Source organism: Chanodichthys erythropterus, chromosome 11, assembly GCF_024489055.1.
Source record: "Chanodichthys erythropterus isolate Z2021 chromosome 11, ASM2448905v1, whole genome shotgun sequence".
Taxonomy (NCBI): Eukaryota; Metazoa; Chordata; class Actinopteri; order Cypriniformes; family Xenocyprididae; genus Chanodichthys; species Chanodichthys erythropterus.
This window is the reverse complement of record NC_090231.1, coordinates 55,934,079-55,954,338: the sequence shown is the minus strand read 5'-3', so window position 1 is coordinate 55,954,338 and position 20,260 is coordinate 55,934,079. Positions and strand designations below refer to the sequence as shown.

The 20,260-nt window shown below is 38.6% G+C and overlaps 2 protein-coding genes across 4 annotated transcripts in view; one reads left to right on the top strand and one right to left on the bottom strand.

The window, feature by feature from the left end:
- Positions 1-4,903: 4,903 nt before the first annotated feature.
- Positions 4,904-15,434, bottom strand: bco1l (beta-carotene oxygenase 1, like). Of its 3 annotated transcripts, none has more exons than XM_067400117.1 (11): positions 15,286-15,434; positions 12,943-13,071; positions 12,719-12,848; positions 12,471-12,618; positions 12,228-12,375; positions 8,633-8,865; positions 8,238-8,504; positions 7,492-7,597; positions 7,315-7,409; positions 7,109-7,220; positions 4,904-5,732 (listed from the first exon to the last, which is right to left on the bottom strand). In XM_067400117.1, exons 1-11 carry the CDS (start codon positions 15,377-15,379, stop codon positions 5,575-5,577), a joined length of 1,620 nt encoding a protein of 539 aa, XP_067256218.1. In that variant the 5' UTR covers positions 15,380-15,434; the 3' UTR covers positions 4,904-5,574. The 3 variants fall into 3 exon arrangements, with proteins under 3 accessions (XP_067256218.1, XP_067256219.1, XP_067256221.1); XM_067400118.1 differs by having other exon boundaries at positions 8,633-8,853; XM_067400120.1 differs by lacking the exon at positions 15,286-15,434 and having other exon boundaries at positions 12,719-12,832; positions 12,943-13,054.
- A 4,376-nt stretch (positions 15,435-19,810) lies between these two features.
- Positions 19,811-20,260, top strand: part of pkd1l2a (polycystic kidney disease 1 like 2a) — a 38,408-nt gene continuing 37,958 nt past the window's right edge. Inside the window, exon 1 of the mRNA XM_067401222.1 lies at positions 19,811-20,129. Within this exon, the coding sequence (XP_067257323.1) occupies positions 19,811-20,129 (319 nt within the window). The remainder of the gene's footprint in view (positions 20,130-20,260) is intronic.

Genomic DNA, 20,260 nt, shown 5'->3' with positions numbered 1-20,260 from the left:
AGTTGCCTACCCAAGTCCATTGTTAGTGGCTGCCAGTCCTGCGCTGTGTTGAGAAGCCCTGCTATTGCTTTAGATCAGGTTCCTCAAATCTGGTCCTAGAGGGCCTCTGCCCTGCAGAGTTTAGTTCCAACCCTAATCAAACACACCTTAACAAGCTAATCAAGGTCTTCAGACTTTCTACAAATTGCATGTAGGTGAGTCTGATCCGGGTCTTAACTAAATTCTGCAGGACAGTGGACCTCCAGTGGACCTCCAGGGCTTGAGGAGACCTGCTTGCGATGTTCCTCTTGGTTTCTCTCCAGCTCTGATAAAGTTGATGGTTTGTTCTGAGGGTTTTGACCTCTGGGTGCTGATGATGGCACTACTGATGCTCTCTGCAATGGTCTTGAGCACCAGTGGTGTAGTTTGGATGGGCTGGGAAGGACATCATAGACCGTCTGTACTAGGAACCTGATGCGGTGTGGCTCTGACTTACACAGGTCTGTCCACGATTTTTTTCTCTCCACAACTTGCTCCCATCTAGTCCAGGCACCTTGCTGTCTCATTCCCACTGCTCTGCTGGAGCTCTCCTCATCAACAACTGCTCTCACCTCATTCTGGATTAGTTGACTCCGCTCCTTTTACTGAGCCTTGTCATAACGGGGGGTAGAGGTCTACAAAGAAGACCCGAGGACCCGGGACCCGTACGGGTTCGGGACTATATTTTAAATGGTCAGCCGGGTCCGGGTCGGGTCCTAATCTATTATTTCGGTTCCCGGGTCTGATTAAAATTGTGTGTATACCCGAGCTGATTTGATTTGGAGATCACCCGGCCGTGTTGGGAGTCAGTCAGCGCTGTGCGTGTTTTGTAACTTGCAAAGTATGAGCCGGGAAATAAGGTGAAAAAACACGAGTGACCCCAGCCATCAGAACCAGAGCGGCGGACTTAATGCAAGCAAACGGTGATCATTGAGTTTTACTATTCCTATTGTGTGCAACAGTAATGCAAACAAACTTCAAATCTCAAGAACTACTTGTAGCCTTGCACATTCGCATTTAAATAACATAGCCTATTTCAAATCATTAACAAAATATGAACTATCACACAAATGTTTTCTGTGACGCTTAAAGCTTGTTTCAGGTTGCTCCAGCTAACGCGCATGTCTCATGCGAGCGCACTTTCTTCTCTCTCCTGTTTTTATAATAACATTATGCCGTCTTGTTATATCTAAAGTTTTGATCAGACTCGGCTCAGAAAGCACAGAAATGACCGCAAATAAGTAATGCTAATGTCAGCGGCCATGTCACTGAACAAGCAATCGTTATTATAGTTCAAAAGGGCAAACAGTCAAAGTTATTTTATTATGTGAGTTGACTCGAGTCTCGAGATACAACAAAATAATTGCAAAACTGCAAAGTTGTGACAGCAAGTGAACTTTTAAAGCTGGAATAATGAGTGGATTAAGCATTTCAATCGGCAAGAGAGGAATAACGGATGAACTTTCTTGGCAAGTGCATCACAGTCAGGTACAAGGGAGAAAGCTATAGCCTACTAATATTAGGTAAGACAACACGTTTTATTTTCGCAACTTGTTTATTGACTTATTAATAGCAATTTGCTGTGGAATAGACCTGTGTGCCGATCGGGTCCAGACGGGTCCGGTCGGGTTGGGTCCAGCTTGGACGGGTCCGGGTAGTACATTTATGGCATTTCTTGGTTCTGCACGGGTTCTGGTCCAACTTTCAAAATAACAGTCGGGCCGGGTCGGTTCCGTGTAGCACATTTACGGGTCTCTTCGGGTTCCTAACCCATCCATTACTCCGCCCAATACTCCTACCAAGACTCAATGGTGTAGCTGTGACTCTGCCTGCTCCACTGCCACCTCTGCTCTCCACTTGCTACCGGTAACTGCTACCCTCTGTCCCGGAAACTTTGGGTCACTTGACTCAAAGTCACCATGAAATCAAAATGGACATTTCCTAGTTTTTTATGTAATATTGCAGTATTTTTTACAAATGATTTATCCGCCTTGTTATTTAATCAAAATAAGTTCCCTTCGACTTTAAGAACTTTATTCAACAAAAAAAGGTACGGTGCTTGTCACTGGGGCAGTGCCTTAAGGTGCAAAGGTACCAATATGTACCTTTAAGGTACATACATGCACTTTTAAAGTACTAATATGTACCTTTAAGGTACTAATACGCACCATTTAGGCCCTATTGGGGTAAGTAAGGTACAAAGGTGTACCTTTTCACTTTTGTACCTTAGGGTACAACCCCAGTCACAAGCACAGTACCTTTTTTTCTGACAGTGTATGTCAGTCTCCGATGCTGTTCATGTAGTAAAATAGTGCAATGCTTCCAGGTTCTACGCCAGAGCCCCGGCTCTGTATTGGCCGATATTGTTCATGTGAGCACCACGACACATGCGTTTGATGTTGACGCAGGAGCCTGCCAATAATGAGTAGGCGTTCTGACGTAGAACCTGGGAGCGCTGCACTATTTACAATGTAAACCGCATCGGAGACTGACATGCAAGAGAAGAAATTGTTGAATAAAGTCTTTATTTTTGTTTTGCCACACAAAAAGTATTCTTGTCGCTTCATAACATTGTTTAAACCACTGTAGTCACATGATAAATGACATTTTGATTTGAAGAGGAATATCAGAATGCCAAGTCCTGACTGTGGACGACAGGAGGAGCTGGGGATGGAGGAGGGTAATTAGCTCCTGAGCAATCCGATAAAGCTGCTGATAATACCGAATGGACATTATATATTGGGATGTTGTGATAGGTGCCATATTCCTAGATGTGGTTTAGCTAAGAGTCAGCTGATGTGAGCATGACTGACATGACCTGCCAGAACTAATGCTACCTTTGATGTCCATAAAATGATCCCATCATGGGAACCGCTAAAAAGGGCCTGACAGAACCTCTTCTTCTAAGAGTGTACTCATTCAAAATGCTTTTCGCAACATTACAGAATGGCATTTTGGTGTAATTTTGCAATACACAGCTATACAGTATATCATTCACTGATATGTTAATACACCAGCCTTCTTCTTGACCTTCAAAATTTACTGATAACCACCATGATAATACAGATAGTGAAATAATGCCACATGATCTCTGCACTGAAAGATCATAAAAATGGGTCTTTTCAAGAGCCATAGCCATATGCAGACAGAGGAGAAGGAAGACTTTGAATCAATTTGCACCGCATGAGAGCCACTACACTAACCTTTAAGCTTGAACAAAGTTTGCTGTTTTAAAAATAATTTCATAGAATGCATGCAATGATGCTGCTCATTTATCTGTAGCTTCCTTTGTTTTCATTACTGGAATTGGTACATTTCAGAAAGAACTTCCCAGTGAACAGTGAATGTCTCAGAGTCAGAACTTTGGCAGAAAGTTCTCTCAGAGTTATGAAGAAACATTCTTCCAGTAACGTTAATAGAATGTTCATTCAAATGTATTTTTTAAAATGTTACTACTTGTTTCAGAACGTTCAGAGAACATTCAAAAGTAACATTCCCATAATGTTTAAAGAATGATAAAATGGAATGTTTCCTTAACGTTTGCATAAACATTTAAAAAACTGGATGTTTTAAATATTCAGGGAACAGCTACAGAAATAACGTTTTCAAACGTAAGCAAAACTGTTGAAGAATTAAAGACTTGTTCACAATGATTTGTTGTGAAACATCCTTCCATTCTATCTGATTATGGTCTGTATTTATAATTTAGTAACCGGCAAAAACTAATCCATTCAATATGCCTTTTGTTTTCTCTGAGCACAAGTAAAACATTTACTGCCTAAGAGACCTTATCATAATTGTATGATAAAGTCTTAGGAAACATCTTATTAAAAGATAAGAGTGCTTTCAAGAAGACTGAAACAGAGTATGCACTGTATGACCTCAATCTGTATGAAAAGATCTCACACCATATATCACAGCTTGGTTACATGACACAATAAATTCTGATGTTTCAACTGACAAACTAATAGGTAATTGCGGTACTTGGACCCATTCAAAGTAGGCCTATGAAAGTTTGGTGACTTGAATAACTTATGATATGAATAATGGCTCAAATCATGCTACTTTTACTCAATCAGACTCTTACCGGGTGAATGAAAAAATCCTATAGACTCTCATTTAAGGAAGAACATGAATGAAGGGAGATTTGAAGAGACCTTAGCAAACACATAGTGACGCTTTGGCAACGACCCACACATGTGAGATTGAAATACACCATTGGCTGAGTCCTATCAGATTTGTGATTAGAAATCAACTAATTATATAGAAACTGTACATTGCTCCTTCTGAACTTTACTCTCAACATTAGTCCAAAGTCATTGCATAATCAGCATTAGAAGTAACTGGCTGCTCTTTATTCCCTTTAATTCTATATTCTATATTCTTGCATTGTTGATGCCAGGCTTGGGAAAAGTAGTCAACTATAATCAACTAAAATCACACCCATGAATGGTCACTTGGTGGCAGTGTCGTCCTTAGAAACAAGTAACAGACCAACAATATAGCCTTTTATTTCTGATAGTTCAAGTCTGGATGTGATATATGGTGCTTGGTCTGTAAAGGCCACTTGAGGTTATACAAATCTGTGATATTGTACAAAATACATATTAAAAAATGTAAAGCCTTTCTATAATTTTAACATCAGTTTATAGGTTTACGTTATTTTTATAAACCAGAAAAATGTCCTAATGTGTGTCAAATATACATAAAACATCATGTTTTTATATTTATTTCGAACTGTGAATATTATATTAGTGAATTTAAATAGAAATATTTATAGTTGGTGGTCAGTGGTGAATTTTCAGTATACAGAAGCTAAATATAGATTGAATATTTCAGCAAACTTCATATTTCTGTTTTTCTGTTTCAATGTATCTGTGTTCAGTAAATTAGAGAAATTAGGTGAAGTTATTAGGCACATGTTCATCAGAATGTATAGAGACTAAAATACTGTACATGAAACATAAACATGAAAACAATTCAAAAGATGCAATGAACAGTCCATACTAAAGAAATATTTCTCTTCAATGGCACCATAATACACAAAATTACAGTAAAAGAATGTTTTACAGATTTATGCTCAATGAACAGTTAAGGACAGATCATCTTATTAGTCATTTAAATTGCATGCATCACAATATAGCATGTTTACATGATGTCTATAAAATTATTATACAAATGATCATTCATTTAGCAGATGCTTTTATCCAAAGGACTTACAAATGAGAAACATTTTAACTCTGTGACAAGACAATACATATTTTTTAAGTGCCAGGTTTATTAAAGGGCTAGATAAGAAATAAATGACAAGATTTACTGCTTTAAGCTTTTTTCACTTAAGATTTACTTAATTGTCACAAACAATTAAGGAGAGATCATTTTATATAATCATGTTACAATGGAACAATAGCCTGTTTTACAGAATGTTTGTAAAAATATAATTCACAAATATAATATAATTAATAATATACTGATTTGTCTTTTTATATTTTGTATATACAAAAATAAACAAAGAACAATTATTCTTTAAATCCTCCACTCTAATAAATGTCCATTTTAGGTAGACTTCTCGTGGATGAAAAGCCCATGCAGGTCCATATGAACAGCAGCATCGATGGTAGCGCGAGCGATCTCTTTAAAGGACTTAGCGTCCAGGACCACAAGGAAAGGTGGCTTTTGAGGGTTGAATGAAACCACAGAAGACAGGATAATACCTGAAAATTAAGAAAAATCACTTACTGCATGTTGTGTCATGACAGCATAATTACAAGAATAAACTTGTAGTTGATTCAACTAGATTTCAGTCATGACAACAATCTGAACAGTTTTAGCATGTTAATATATTTTGGATTAAAAATCTACTATCTGTTATTCTGATGCTGCCAAAGAGCAAGTATAGACTTGCTACTGCTAATAGATACCCAGACATGCTGCTGCTGCATGAATAGAGTTTGTCAGGCATAACATTATGAGCACCTTCTTAATATTTTGTTGGTCCCACTTTTGCTTCCAAAACAGCCCTGACCCGTCGAGGCATGGACTCCTCTAGACCCCTGAAGGTGTGCTGTGGTATCTGACACCAAGATGTTAGCAGCAGATCCTTTAAGTCCTGTAAGATGTAAGGGGGAGCCTCCATGGATCGGACTTGTTTGTTCAGCACATCCCACAGATGCTCGATTGGATTGAGATCTGGAGAATTTGGAGGTCAAGTCAACACCTCAAACTTGTTGTTGTACCTGAACCATTTTTGCTTTGTGACAGGGCGCATTATACTGCTGAAAGAGGCCACAGCCACCATGAAAGGGTGTACATGGTCTGCAACAATGCTTAGGTAGGTGGTACGTGTCAAAGTAACATCCACATTGATGGCAGGACCCAAGCTTTCCCAGCAGAACATTGTCCAAAGCATCACACTGCCTCCACCGGCTTGCCTTCTTCCCATAGTGCATCCTGGTGCCATGTGTTCCCCAGGTAAGCGACGCATCCGACCATCCACGTGATGTAAAAGAAAATGTGATTCCTCAGTTCACCACTGTTCAGCCGGTTCACCACTGTTCCTTCCTTGGACCACTTTTGATAGATACTGACCACTACAGACCAGGAACACCCCACAAGAGCTGTCGTTTAGCTCCCATTTTTCCTGGTTCTAACACATCAAGTTTGAGTACAAAATTTTCACTTGCTGCCTAATATATCCCACCCTCTAACAGGTAATAATCAGTGATAATCAGGAAATCAGTGTTATTCACTTCACCTGTCAGTGCTCATATGTAATGCCTGATCGGTGTAAATCCCATAACAGATTTAGGCAGGTGGAGCTGGGGGAGGTGGAGGGGTTCAGAGGCACTCTGATGAGGACCAGCCTACAGCAAACACTGAACCAGACTATTAAAATGTTGAGCAAGTAATCTCATTGGCTGCAGGATCAGCAGAGGCCAATCAGCTTGTGCCATGTGGTAATGTAAGGACCTGCGCCATCTAGAGTTTCAAGACTGAACTGTTTTCAAATCTTTTATTCTTTCAGTCTGCATTATGCAGAAACATTATTCATATTTTGCAAAAATGTCCTATATTTCCATAAAATACTCACCATCATCTTCTTCAACAGCATCAGGAGATGCCACAAACACTGGCTCGGATGGGTAACATTCCTCCTCTGTCCACACTTTATGTGTCCTGGTAACTATGTCCACTTTTGCAATCTATACAACAAGAGAAAATGTCAATGTGGTCTTATAGGTTAAAACAAGGTTAAGGTTTAAAGCTTTTTAGGTCCAGAATCCTAGAAATATTTACCTTGCTTGGATAGGGTGACCAATCCACCCTGGTGCCAAAGAAGTACCTGTACTTCTTACCATTGAATTTGTAGTTGATACCTGGTAATTCTAAACCTGTGATCATATAAGAAACATAGGACAAGATGAGACAAAAAAAAAGATAAAAGAATTATCAAGTTCTGAATTTAGGAATCACCCTCAAAAATAGTATCAGGCGTGCAGTAGATTGAGCCATCCAGCTGTAGCACTGCTGTGGCTGTTGTGTCCTGCAGCTTGACCTGGTTGGTGTCTGGTGGAGCTTCCTGAGAAAAGGTTTGTTATCTTATGACAAATCAAATCAAAGACTTTAGGTATGCAAAGATGGTGCACTCATTTTACTATGAATGGGAGAAAGTGCAATGCACAATGTGGCGGAATAAGTCCTGCCTTCTAAATAAAAGAGCCAATCGCCAATTGGTAAAGTCATTGCATCTCTGCAGCTGCCTCTAGAAGCTCCGGTTGCTTTAGAAACAGTCAGTGATCTGAGATTCGTGCTTACAACTGCACATGCACATTGGCTGGTCCAGCCTGAAAAATGCAGTTTTTCATCATGATTTGAGTGTTTTGAAACAAAATTTATGAGACAGTTGTTGTCAGATTTCATTGGTGATTTCAAATATGATATTTAATCGTAAGCTTGGTTAACAAATCAAAATGGCCGCCAAGTGAAATGACTTGCCTTAAATGGACTTTGATCAACTCTAAATGCATTTGGAATCAATAATTTGGTCATAGTTCAGTTTGATTCCATTCAGTGTTTTTGATACACTTCATAATTTTTTTACAGAAAAATGCTGAAGAGTTTTCTTGCTACAACTCATCCATAACGACTAATGAATTTTTATTTTCGGAATGATGCCCTATGTAATTCAGTCCTTTTTCACTTTATATTTCCTGTTTTACCTTGTCTATGTTGAGAGGAAGGACAAACCGCTGGCATATTGGTCGAGAGAAGTCCTTGTTGGTCTCTATAAACTTTGCGACATCTTGCTTCATGTTGTGTATATAGAACATATTGTACAGATTGCTGTCCTGGTATGTAATCAAGTCAAAGACGACATGTCCATCTTCCTCATAAGCATTGATGTGATGGAAGACCACAAATGGGTCTGCGTAGTACTTTGTGCTCACAGTTTCCCCAGTCTTCCTATTGATCAGATGGATCAGTGTCTATGTGGTGATCAAAAACAACAGTTGTTAGACTATTTTGGACAGTTATTGAAGCATGTAAATTAATGGATGAGGTACTATTTTAGATGGTGAAGCAAAAAAAAAAAAAGGAAAACAGTTTTGCTCACAATGTCATCTTTGTCGAATTTCAGGCAACTGCCCCAGTTGACATCTCTGAAGTAAGCTGTGGCCAGTTTGAGGATATCGAGCTTGAACGCCTGCTCCACAAAGATAATGTAGTTCTCTGTCATGCCAAAGCTGTGGAAGTAGCTTGGGTACAAGGAGGAACGGAAAGGAATGGAGCAAACTTGTTCCACCTTCCTCAGGGCTGGCTCATTATTCCCTTTATCTGTAATAAGAACTGCATACATTGTGAAGGTGTTCTTTCTGAAATATGGCCCATCTATAGTATTCCTCTCTTAGGGGACACACTTGCGATCCTTGGCTATTAAAGCAGTCCGAAGACAATAAGCGTAACATTTTTTTTTTTTTTTTTTTAATGAAATGAATGTACTTCATTTTGATTCTATAATTTTGAGTATTTTGAGTGGATTTCATGGTACTAGACAATATTTACCTATAAATTTTGCGAGTTTATTACCTGCATTCAGATTTAGCATTTTCCTTCGGGTCAGTCCTATATTCATAATAAAAATCTGTTTAAATGTCCGATGTATTTTCTTGTCCTTTTAACAGTTAAGGGGTTTTCCCGTGACTGACAGCACTAGTCAAAGCATTTGTCAGTTGCGTCTTGTTCCGTGTTCACAACAATTCAGTCTTTTCAATGTAAAAGTCTTCAATGCTGACTGACACACTCATAAAGACAGTCTTTGCCGCCATCTACTTCTGTTGCTGTTGATGGTCAGGGACAATTTTTTTCAGGCAGAGGGAAGGCTTTTAGTTAAAGTTTACTTCATGAAAGTTGCACTGATACATATTTTTGACTTTAATATTTGTATTGTGCGATAACCATTTTATAAAAGCAATAAGGTACTTGAGGCTAGTGCTGTATCGTGAATAAGTCATGGCTGAAGGGGTCCCAGGCACTCTGCTTTGCGTCATGTCTAACAACGCCCTTCAGCCATGACTTATTCATGATACAGCACAGCCTCGAGTACGTTATTGCTTATATATATATATATATATATATATATATATATATATATATATATATATATATATATATATATATACAGTGGGTACGGAAAGTATTCAGACCCCCTTAAATTTTTCACTCTTTGTTATATTGCAGCCATTTGCTAAAATCATTTAAGTTCATTTTTTTCCTCATTAATGTACACCCAGCACCCCATATTGACAGAAAAACACACAATTGTTGACATTTTTGCAGATTTATTAAAAAAGAAAAACTGAAATATCACATGGTCCTAATTATTCAGACCCTTTGCTGTGACACTCATATATTTAACTCAGGTGCTGTCCATTTCTTCTGATCATCCTTGAGATGGTTCTACACCTTCATTTGAGTCCAGCTGTGTTTGATTATACTGATTGGACTTGATTAGGAAAGCCACACACCTGTCTATATAAGACCTTACAGCTCACAGTGCATGTCAGAGCAAATGAGAATCATGAGGTCAAAGGAACTGCCTGAAGAGCTCAGAGACAGAATTGTGGCAAGGCACAGATCTGGCCAAGGTTACAAAAACATTTTTGCTGCACTTAAGGTTCCTAAGAGCAGAGTGGCCTCCATAATCCTTAAATGGAAGACGTTTGGGATGACCAGAACCCTTCCTAGAGCTGGCCGTCCGGCCAAACTGAGCTATCGGGGGAGAAGAGCTTTGGTGAGAGAGGTAAAGAAGAACCCAAAGATCACTGTGGCTGAGCTCCAGAGATGCAGTCGGGAGATGGGAGAAAGTTGTAGAAAGTCAACCATCACTGCAGCCCTCCACCAGTCGGGTGAGAAATAAGATTCTCTGGTCTGATGAGACCAAGATAGAAATTTTTGGCCTTAATTCTAAGCGGTATGTGTGGAGAAATCCAGGCACTGCTCATCACCTGTCCAATACAGTCCCAACAGTGAAGCATGGTGGTGGCAGCATCATGCTGTGGGGGTGTTTTTCAGCTGCAGGGACAGAACGACTGGTTGCAATCGAGGGAAAGATGAATGCGGCCAAGTACAGGGATATCCTGGACGAAAACCTTCTCCAAAGTGCTCAGGACCTCAGACTGGGCCGAAGGTTTACCTTCCAACAAGACAATGACCCTAAGCACACAGCTAAAATAATGGAGTGGCTTTTCTTGAATGGCCCAGCCAGAGCCCTGACTTAAACCCAATTGAGCATCTTTGGAGAAACCTAAAAATGGCCGTCCACCATCCAACCTGACAGAACTGGAAAGGATCTGCAAGGAGGAATAGCAGAGGATCCCCAAATCCAGGTGTGAAAAACTTGCATCTTTCCCAAAAAGACTCATGGCTGTATTAGATCAAAAGGGTGCTTCTACTAAATACTGAGCAAAGGGTCTAAATACTTAGGACCATGTGATATTTCAGTTTTTCTTTTTTTAATAAATCTGCAAAAATGTCAACAATTGTTTTTCTGTCAATATGGGGTGCTGTGTGTACATTAATGAGGGAAAAAAATGAACTTTTTAGCAAATGGCTGCAATATAACAAAGAGTGAAAAATTTAAGGGGGTCTGAATACTTTCTGTACCCACTGTGTGTGTGTGTGTATACATATATATATATATATATATATATATATATATATATATATATATGAATTCACTAGCCAATTATAAGACTATATTCAGACATAATTACTTACTTTTATTAGGTTTTGCATTTGGACATATATTTAGACATTATTGAAGACTACTTAATCGTGGCTTTGTAGATTGTAACCCCAAAAAACTGCTGTGTATTTTTTCAGATTTTTTATATTTCCCTTCATTTTCTATGCCGGTCATTTTTGTGCCTGAAGATCACAAGTGTGACTACTTTTTCTGAAAAACAAAAAGAAGAATTTGCACACCAAACAAACTTTGCTGCAGTTTCTCATATAAAGTGACAACAAAATAGTACCAAAGTGCACTAACAAATTTGTGACTGTGCACAAAAAAAAAAAGAAAACAAAGAGCAAAAGTTTCCGTCCACCTTGGACTATCTTCGGCACTTTTTCAATGGACCTTTTTGTTTTTCATGTTTTATAAACTGAAACTTTACATATACAAATTGCCGCAGAACTTGTTCATATTTTTTTGCCAGTTCACTATTTTTTAATGACCATTTAGTCTTTTCTAAACATATCTAAAAATTTTTGTGTTCATATAGCAATTGCGACAAATGTTTGGTACCATTTAAAAAATTAAAAATGTAAAACAAAAACAAGCTTAAAGGCCTGTTTACACCAAGGACAATAACTACTACATTACAAATATAGTTTTTAAAATTGTTGTAAATGTAAAAGAATAGCAGAGTCCACACCACAACTTTAAGGATAACAGCACAGAGGAACAATATCATTTATTTTCCATCTGATGAATGATTGACAGCCAATCAGAATCCACCCTGCTTTGAAGAGCTTGAGCGTATGAAGTGGCAAACGACAAACCTGCAGCGCATGCTTATAATAAACGGAATGATATAAAGCATGGATGGGGACGCTAATATAGTTATCTTTATAGTTATCATTCTTGCTGTGAACGGCCCTTAAGAATTTAACATGGTCTAAGGAATGGTATATATTTCTTGGGTTACCTGAGGCATTGGCGGGCACCTTGAAAATAACATATTTCGGTCTGCCGAAGTTCATAATGGCTGTGCCCATGTTGTACGTGTTCCCTTCATCATCATAGTGAGGGTGTGCGGTTGCCAAGTTGATGGCGATATGGTTTCTGTAGTTCGTCTGAAAAGATAAGAAAGGACAATTTATCAGCAGTGACTTGACAAAAACATCTTGAGATGCAGTTGGTAAAACAAACAAATAAAATAATTACTCACTCTTCCTAAAGTTTCGAGTGTCATAGGGTCAATTTTGTTAATGTAGTTCACTTCTGATGACGCATAATAATCTTCACCATATCTTATGATGTTAATGAGATTATTATCTGTGAAATCCGGAATGGCGTTCAGCAGGTAACTGAAGGCTCTATAAAGCAATATGAAGCAATTATTTAGGTCTTTTTTATTTTTTTAATTGGACTCTTAATACAAAATTAAAAATGTCCAGAAGGAATGATCTTTTTTACTTGGAGAATATATTCTTGCAGGGATCTGGGTACACCATGGTCCCGAATTCAGACACAACGATCCTATTGGCAGCAATGTTCTTTTTGAACGTTTCACTCTTCAAGAATTTACTCCTGTAAAATACATCCCCTGAAACATTTGACAGTTTTATTGTTTATGGTGCATCCACTACTCTATAAACACTTTCCGAGATATAGTACAATGGCACATGCACCCGACGTACCATCTTTAAAGGTGAAACTGTGAATGAGTGACATTCCATCAAACCAATGCTTGTATGAAGTGTTACCAACTGAGAATAGACCAGGACCATTGCGCAAAAGTGTCCCCTGAAGCCATGGTGGGATAGAGCCTGGAAAAGAAGCAGACGCTTCAGTGTGTGAACCCTGAGCATGTCATTGAGGTTAACATAGTGTAATGAGGAGTTCAGCAAATCTATGAAAAGTACGTCAATTCAGGGAGGCAAGGTGGTGTAAGATTACAATATTTGGGTGGATGATTAAATAACGAACTGACGGATAGTCCAGAGTTATATGGTTGTTCAGGTTGATTAGGGTGGGACTCAATATGCCAGCGCCAATTCTGGGGTCAGTGTCTCAAACAGTGCCACTGACACTTGTACATTTTACCTAATAAATTTTCAACTAAATATTCTAGAAACAATGTTTTGTCTTCTGATTATTAAACATGCTGTAAGATTATTTTAACCTCCGTTTATTGTCCGTAGTCGTGCCTCATTTTCAGTTTTTTGAGTTTCATTGAATGCATAGGCTTATGGGAAAAGAGTCATGAACATGAAGCCAATCCATTCACAAAACCTTCTCCCAATCTTACTTCTGTACATGGCTTTTATACATGTTGTTCAAGGGGTGGTGTAGCAACTGTCCAATGAGAACCTTCCTGATATAGGAATGTGGTACATATGGTAAAACAAGTCTAAATATGGTCAACTTCCGGTCAAGTAACTATTCTTCCCAGAGCAGCCTTATGGCCCTCTTTCCTAGCCTTGGCTGCTTTCCAAGAAACACACACACATATGCATAGTGTACATTAAAAACAGATGTGTGATGAAAATATAACAACTCTTCTCCGTTCCTCATTTGCAGCCTTAAAGACCAAAACAGGGAGAAACAGGGAAAGAAATGTCGGGCTGATAAGATTATCTTACACATGCCAATTTCCAACTCTTTTGCAAGCAATCTTTGCCTATTCATCAGTATTTGATTGCATGTTCCTAAAAGTGACATTTTTTCATTGTATTGTTTTATTTGTCTTCCTAAATGTTGTTGGTAGTTGTCAAAAGAGGTTTTTTTTTTTCCCAGATCAGTAGGTAGTGTAGTTCTTCACCTGGAATTGCAATTTTAAACATTTTTATTATTATTCTTTATTTATTTTTACATTTTAATTAAGATGACATTATGTGTAGCAATGTCTTTTACATAAAGTATAGATAAGATATTTAAAATAATTTAAAACAAAGCCATATTTCACATATACCCAGGTGAAAAAAAAGGTACACTTATATAATGTACTTAAAGTGCTCTATTTTCGTGCACTAATTTTGTACTTAATATACTAAAAATTCTTCTTTAGTAGACAATCTTAAGAACATCTAAGTATACTCAACTGTGCTATTTTGAGACATCATGAAATATGAACAAAAATGTGTTTTCCATATACCATCTCTGTATTTAACAAAAATATATTTTTAGTACACTATGGGTTCAAATGTGCTACAAGTGGTATCTAAATAGGCATAGATAGTATATAAAAGCACGTTTTAGTTCATATTTCATGCTGTCTCAAAATACCATGAGTACACTTACTAGATGTTAAGATGATCTTACAAAATTAGTGCACGAAAATAGAGCACTTTAAGTGAAGAAATACTTTTTTTCACCTGCCATGTAGACACATCTGTATACTGTTACCCATAAAAGTTTTTGCATGTTTAAATAAGATGCAAATACTAAAACCATCTCTTTTTCCCCATATCTATAAGTGTTTTACAAAAACAAACAAAATGTGCCTATTTCTGGTAGCCCGCGTTTTAGCTATTTGTAACATTTCAGCTAGGCCTTGAACATCTTATTTGTCGATAAATTCACTCTAAATGCTTTTACAGCTCACTCACTGGTTCTTAGATTATAACTATTAACTAACAAGGCTATTAACTAAAGTTATTAACTATTTTATTTTTTATTTTTTTTACAGTCTATGGCTACTACTAACAAGTCATGTTCGAACGGTTCTCGGATGAGCCAGTGAGTTGGGTACATAGTTTGGGTATTGTGAACCAGTTCAACCGATTCATTGAAAAGATCCACTACAGAAGAACGACTCCGACGAGTCATTAGTACAAATGGTCGCATTCCTGTTCCGTAATAGAAAAAACAGTGTTCAAGTTCTTTCACAATTGTGCGTTCTTAAAAACACACACAAACATTTCTGAATCAAAACCCTCTGTTTTCCATTGCTCTTGCTGATAAGCTAACGTCTTGAATAGCTCGACACAATCTAGCTCGTTGCTTACTTTACATGAAAATGTTCACTGCAGAAACTTTACCTGTCACATCTGCTTTGAGCGGCTCCGGTGTCTCCACTCCGTTTCTCCAGAAAAACGACAACATGCCGAGCAGAAGCTTAGCACTCAGTGACATAGCCTATCTTATTGCCACACGCTTATAACACACGATACATATCTGTTAGGCTACACTTCTGAATCATTGCATAACAGTTGAAGAGTTCCTCTGACGTTACACGGCATTATATATTAGGGCAAGTTCACAGAAGCTGAACATTTCATGGTGTTAGTGGAGCTTTTATATGCTTCAGATTAATCAGATATTGTTTATGTAGGCTACAGATGTGAAGTTACAATTGGACACAACTTACTTGCTAATGTAAAAAGCAGTCTGTTCTCATTTCAAATATTTAATAATAAACCTAATGTGTAGACATTCACAGATCTGATAATAAACAAATGAATTCAGAAGTATTTAAGAATTCAATGTGTAGTACTTATGGCTTTGAATGTTGCTTGTCCAGCACTAACAGCATTAACTATATAAACACCATGGGACATGAATGAAGGTTACTTGTATTATCAATGTGCCTGCATGAAAAAACAAATAAACGGAGCTTGCCAGTAGCCTACACAAATATCAATGCACTTTTACCTAAAAGAAAATCAGTTTTCATAAGGGTTTAGTCGTGCCAGCAATGTTATTTGTCAGTTGTTGGTTAATGATTATAATGTTTTTTTTTTTTTTTTAATGATAATAATATTTGCATGAGATACACTATATTTCCAAAAGTATTGGGACACCCCTCCAAATCATTGAATTCAGGTGTTCCAATCACTTCCATGACCACGGGTGTATAAAATCAAGCACCTACCCAGGTGAAAAAAAAAAAAAAGTACACTTCTATAACGTACTTAAAGTGCTCTATTTTTGTGCACTAATTTTGTACTTAATATACTAAAAATTCTTCTTAAGTACTTCTTAATATCATCTTAAGAACATGTAAGTGTACAACTCATCTGTACTATTTTGAGACACCATGAAATATGAACTAAAATGTACTTTTAATATACCATCTCTGTATTTAAAAAATGTATTTAGATACTACTTATAGTTCATTTGAACCCATAGTGTACTTCAAGTGGTAACTAAATATATTTATACATTTAAGTTCATATTTCATGGAACAGAGCTTCATGGAATGGGTTTCCATGGCCGAGCAGCTGCATCCAAGCCTTACATCACCAAGTGCAATGCAAAGCGTCGGATGCAGTGGTGTAAAGCACACTGTCACTGGACTCTAGAGCAGTGGAAACGTGTTCTCTGGATTGACGAATCATGCATCTCTGTCTGGCAATCCGATGGACAAGTCTTGGTTTGGCCATTGCCAGGAGAACGGTACTTGCCTGACTGCATTGTGCCAAGTAAAGTTTGGTGGAGGGGGATTATGGTGTGGGGTTGTTTTTCAGGGGTTGGGCTTGAACCCTTAGTTCCAGTGAAAGGAACTCTTAATGCTTCAGTATACCAAGACATTTTGGACAATTTCATGCTTCCAACTTTTTCTAGTTTGGGGATGGCCCCTTCCTGTCCCAACATGACTGCACACCAGTACACAAAGCAAGGTCCATAAAGACATGTATGAGTGAGTTTGGTGTGGAGGAACTTGACTGGCCTGTACAGAGTCCTGACCTCAACCTGACAGAACAGCTTTGGGATGAATTAGAATGGAGACTGTGAGCCAGACCTTCTCACCAACATCACTGCCTGACCTCACTAATGTGCTTCTAGAAGTATTCCCATAAATACACTCCTAAACCTTGTGGAAAGCCTTCCCAGAAGAGTTGAGGCTGTTATAGCTGCAAAGGGTGGGCCAATTCCATATTAAACCCTACGGATTAAGAATGGGATGTCATTAAAGTTCATGTGCACGTAAAGGCAGGCGTCCCAAAACTTTTGGCAATATAGTGTATTAAAGATATTATTTTTCAGTCTCACTTCCTGTTACATACCTACATAACAATGTAACAAATTTGCATAATGCCAGCCTGTGGTCTTAATTGGCTGCCTGTGAACAACATTTAATTTGACCCGTCCTCAAACACTGTAGTTGTAGCTGAGGAGAGTTTGGTTTGTGTTGTCGACATGTCGAGAAGATGCTGTTTTCAGTGGAGCTAGTAACCGATGCTAGAGACTGAGGTCTTTAGCATCCTTGTTAGCGCACCCACCTCCCATGCTGGAGAAGCCTGTTTGAATCCTGTTTGGAGCGGGTTGAGTAGGACCAGTTACATTTGGTGCCGTGACCCGGATGGAAGTGAGGTTTAGTGGGGTGAGTGTAACGGAAGTGAGTTAGTAAAAGCAACTTCACTACCCTGATCTCAAGAGGCACGCTAGAGACTGTGGTCTTTATTGTTCTTGTTAGCGCACCTGCCTCCCATGCCAGAGACAGCGGTTCGAATCCAGCTCAGAGCAGGTCGAGTAGAATCATTTACATGACTGTTAAAAAAGTATATTCTATATAGTATGAATATGGTAGTATGTACTCCATCCACCATCTTGTTATTGTCACGTGACCTATGCATCTGTTGCGTTGCTTCACTGCCATTCATAAATCCTCTCTTGTGGCCTCATGGGATAGTAAAGTGTCCATCGAATGCGCACTTCAAAATCTCGAGGGAAGTAGTAGGAAATCCTGGTACTTTTCGCGTACTGTTTTTTTAAATACTCTGTTGGCATACTGTTTTTCTCATACTATATAGTAGGGAAATATTTTATTTCGGTCACAGTGTGAATATTAAACCGAACCATTTTCAGATGAAAAAGCAATGTATATTAAGAGTAAATTAAAGAGTTTTTTTTTTTTTTTTAATTGGATGCATGTAAACCTATTCAAGGAGACCTCCAAAAATAAATAAGGAACCTCTATAATGGCATAACAGGTGTTTGAGTAATTTTCTAAACTAATGTGTAGGTGAATGCTCCTTCTCATTGATATATTGTAACTAGTCCAAGTTTAATCAAGACTTCATTCTCCTCTTTAATGCTGAAATGTTCTCCAAGCTGTTGGAGAGATGGGGCGCTATTCAAGAAACTTGATGCATGACGTTAGTCGCACACTAATTGTACTTAATCTTTAGGCAAAAAAAAGTAAAACATTCCTAAATGAACAAAAGGGGCCCTATCCTACACCCGGCACAATGCGACGGCAAGCGTGATGCAAGTGTTTTTAACTAGTTTCAACCCAACGCAGTAATTATTTTCATGTCCAGCGCCATGATGTTTAAATAGCTAATGCACGCGTGCCTCTTTGTTTGCTCATGGGCGTGCTGGTCTGAAAACGAGGTGTGTTCAGGTGCATTGTTGGCGTGTTGCTATTTTGAGGCAACTGAAAACGACAGCGCCATTGACCAACTGAAACCTGGTCTAAAGTCAATGGTGCAGGTTCTTATTGTTGTTATTTAAAGGGACGCACAACATGCATACACTCTGCTTGTTACACACACAGGGATGGTTTGTGTGCACTTAGTGTGCAGCACTGAAAGGATTCCTCTCTGGAGAAGTGTTCAGTCTTTCCAAATGCAAATTACGCCATGTAAATAGCGAATCCACCATGGAGCAAGTGCACCTGGCTTTTAAAGGGAATGGGAGATGACACTCTGATTGGTTTATTATGCCCAAAACACACCCATGACTCATTAAGAGACTAGGTCCAACCCTTTTGGACCATATGCCTTGGCGCGGCAACATTCTTTCCATCGTTAAACTAAGGATTCGGACATGCCCGAGGTACACCTGCACCATGCGCTTCAGACCATGTGCTTAGATCGTTAAAATAGGGCCCAAGATCTGGACTCCCAATTAAGTGCAACCTAAACAGATCTTCCCAGTTTATCAGAGTCAGTGGGACGGTAAATTATAATAATGAATGTTGATTGCTGTAAAGCCATTGTACATTACTATATATTCGAGACTAAAGAAATGTTGCTAAAATAGATTACAGCATTCACAGCACTGAGACCATCAGGAGCATACTGAATGAAGAACAAAGTATTTTATTTCTAGATTTGGTATAATGTTGAGTACCACAAAAAAAATGGACTGAAAATGGACTTCTAATGAGGCACCTACATTAGAAGTGAATGGTGCCAATTATTGGGGGATTTAAAAGTAGAAATGTGAAGCTTATATTTTTAAGCAGAAATTCTTCTGTATTGTTTGAGCTGTAAAGCTGTTTAAAGATTTTTGTAATTGATGATCAGATGCCAGCTTTGATTTTGGATTCAACACTTGTCTTATCTCTCTCTGCCCAGGCTGTGGATGTAGACGTCAATGCTTCTGTTCAGTGTTATTTACACAGGGGCCTGAGGGGCACAATGCAGAGAGATGCTTTGTGTTAATGCATCTAAGAGTACATCACAAAGGCCAGCCATCAAGCAGTCAAACCATTGTTGCTGAACAAGTCTATTGACGGCATCAGACTCTCATTTTTTGAGGGGTGGCGGACGTCAGTGGCCTTTAAATACACAGGGTTCAGGCTGTGTCTGTTCATGTACAGGGTGAAGGAAGAAGATGGACAATCACATTCTCTACACTCTGTTTCTAATAGTGAGTTTTTATGTCATCTCGATCTGGAGTGATGATGAGGAGGTACTTTTCTGTCCAGAGCACCAGCAGGCCTTTGAGAGCTCCTGCTATGAGTTTGTGGCTCTGCAGCGCAGTTTCCTCAATGCTCAGGCTTGGTGTGAGCGGGGCGGTGGGCACCTGGCCTTCATCCAGAATGAGGAAACCCAGCAATTTCTCCAAAAACACCTGGAAACAGAGCAGGATTGGTGGATAGGACTCGCACCTGCTTCCACCAACCTCACTCTGGACTCTGCTGCCACTGAAGGTATATTTCTAAAGTTTCCTGGCTATGCTTCTCAAGACATATGTTGTTGATGGATTGCCTTTTATAACAGCTTTGAAAATATATCTAGGCTCTTGTGACTAAATAAAATATAAATAGGCTCTTATTAATTA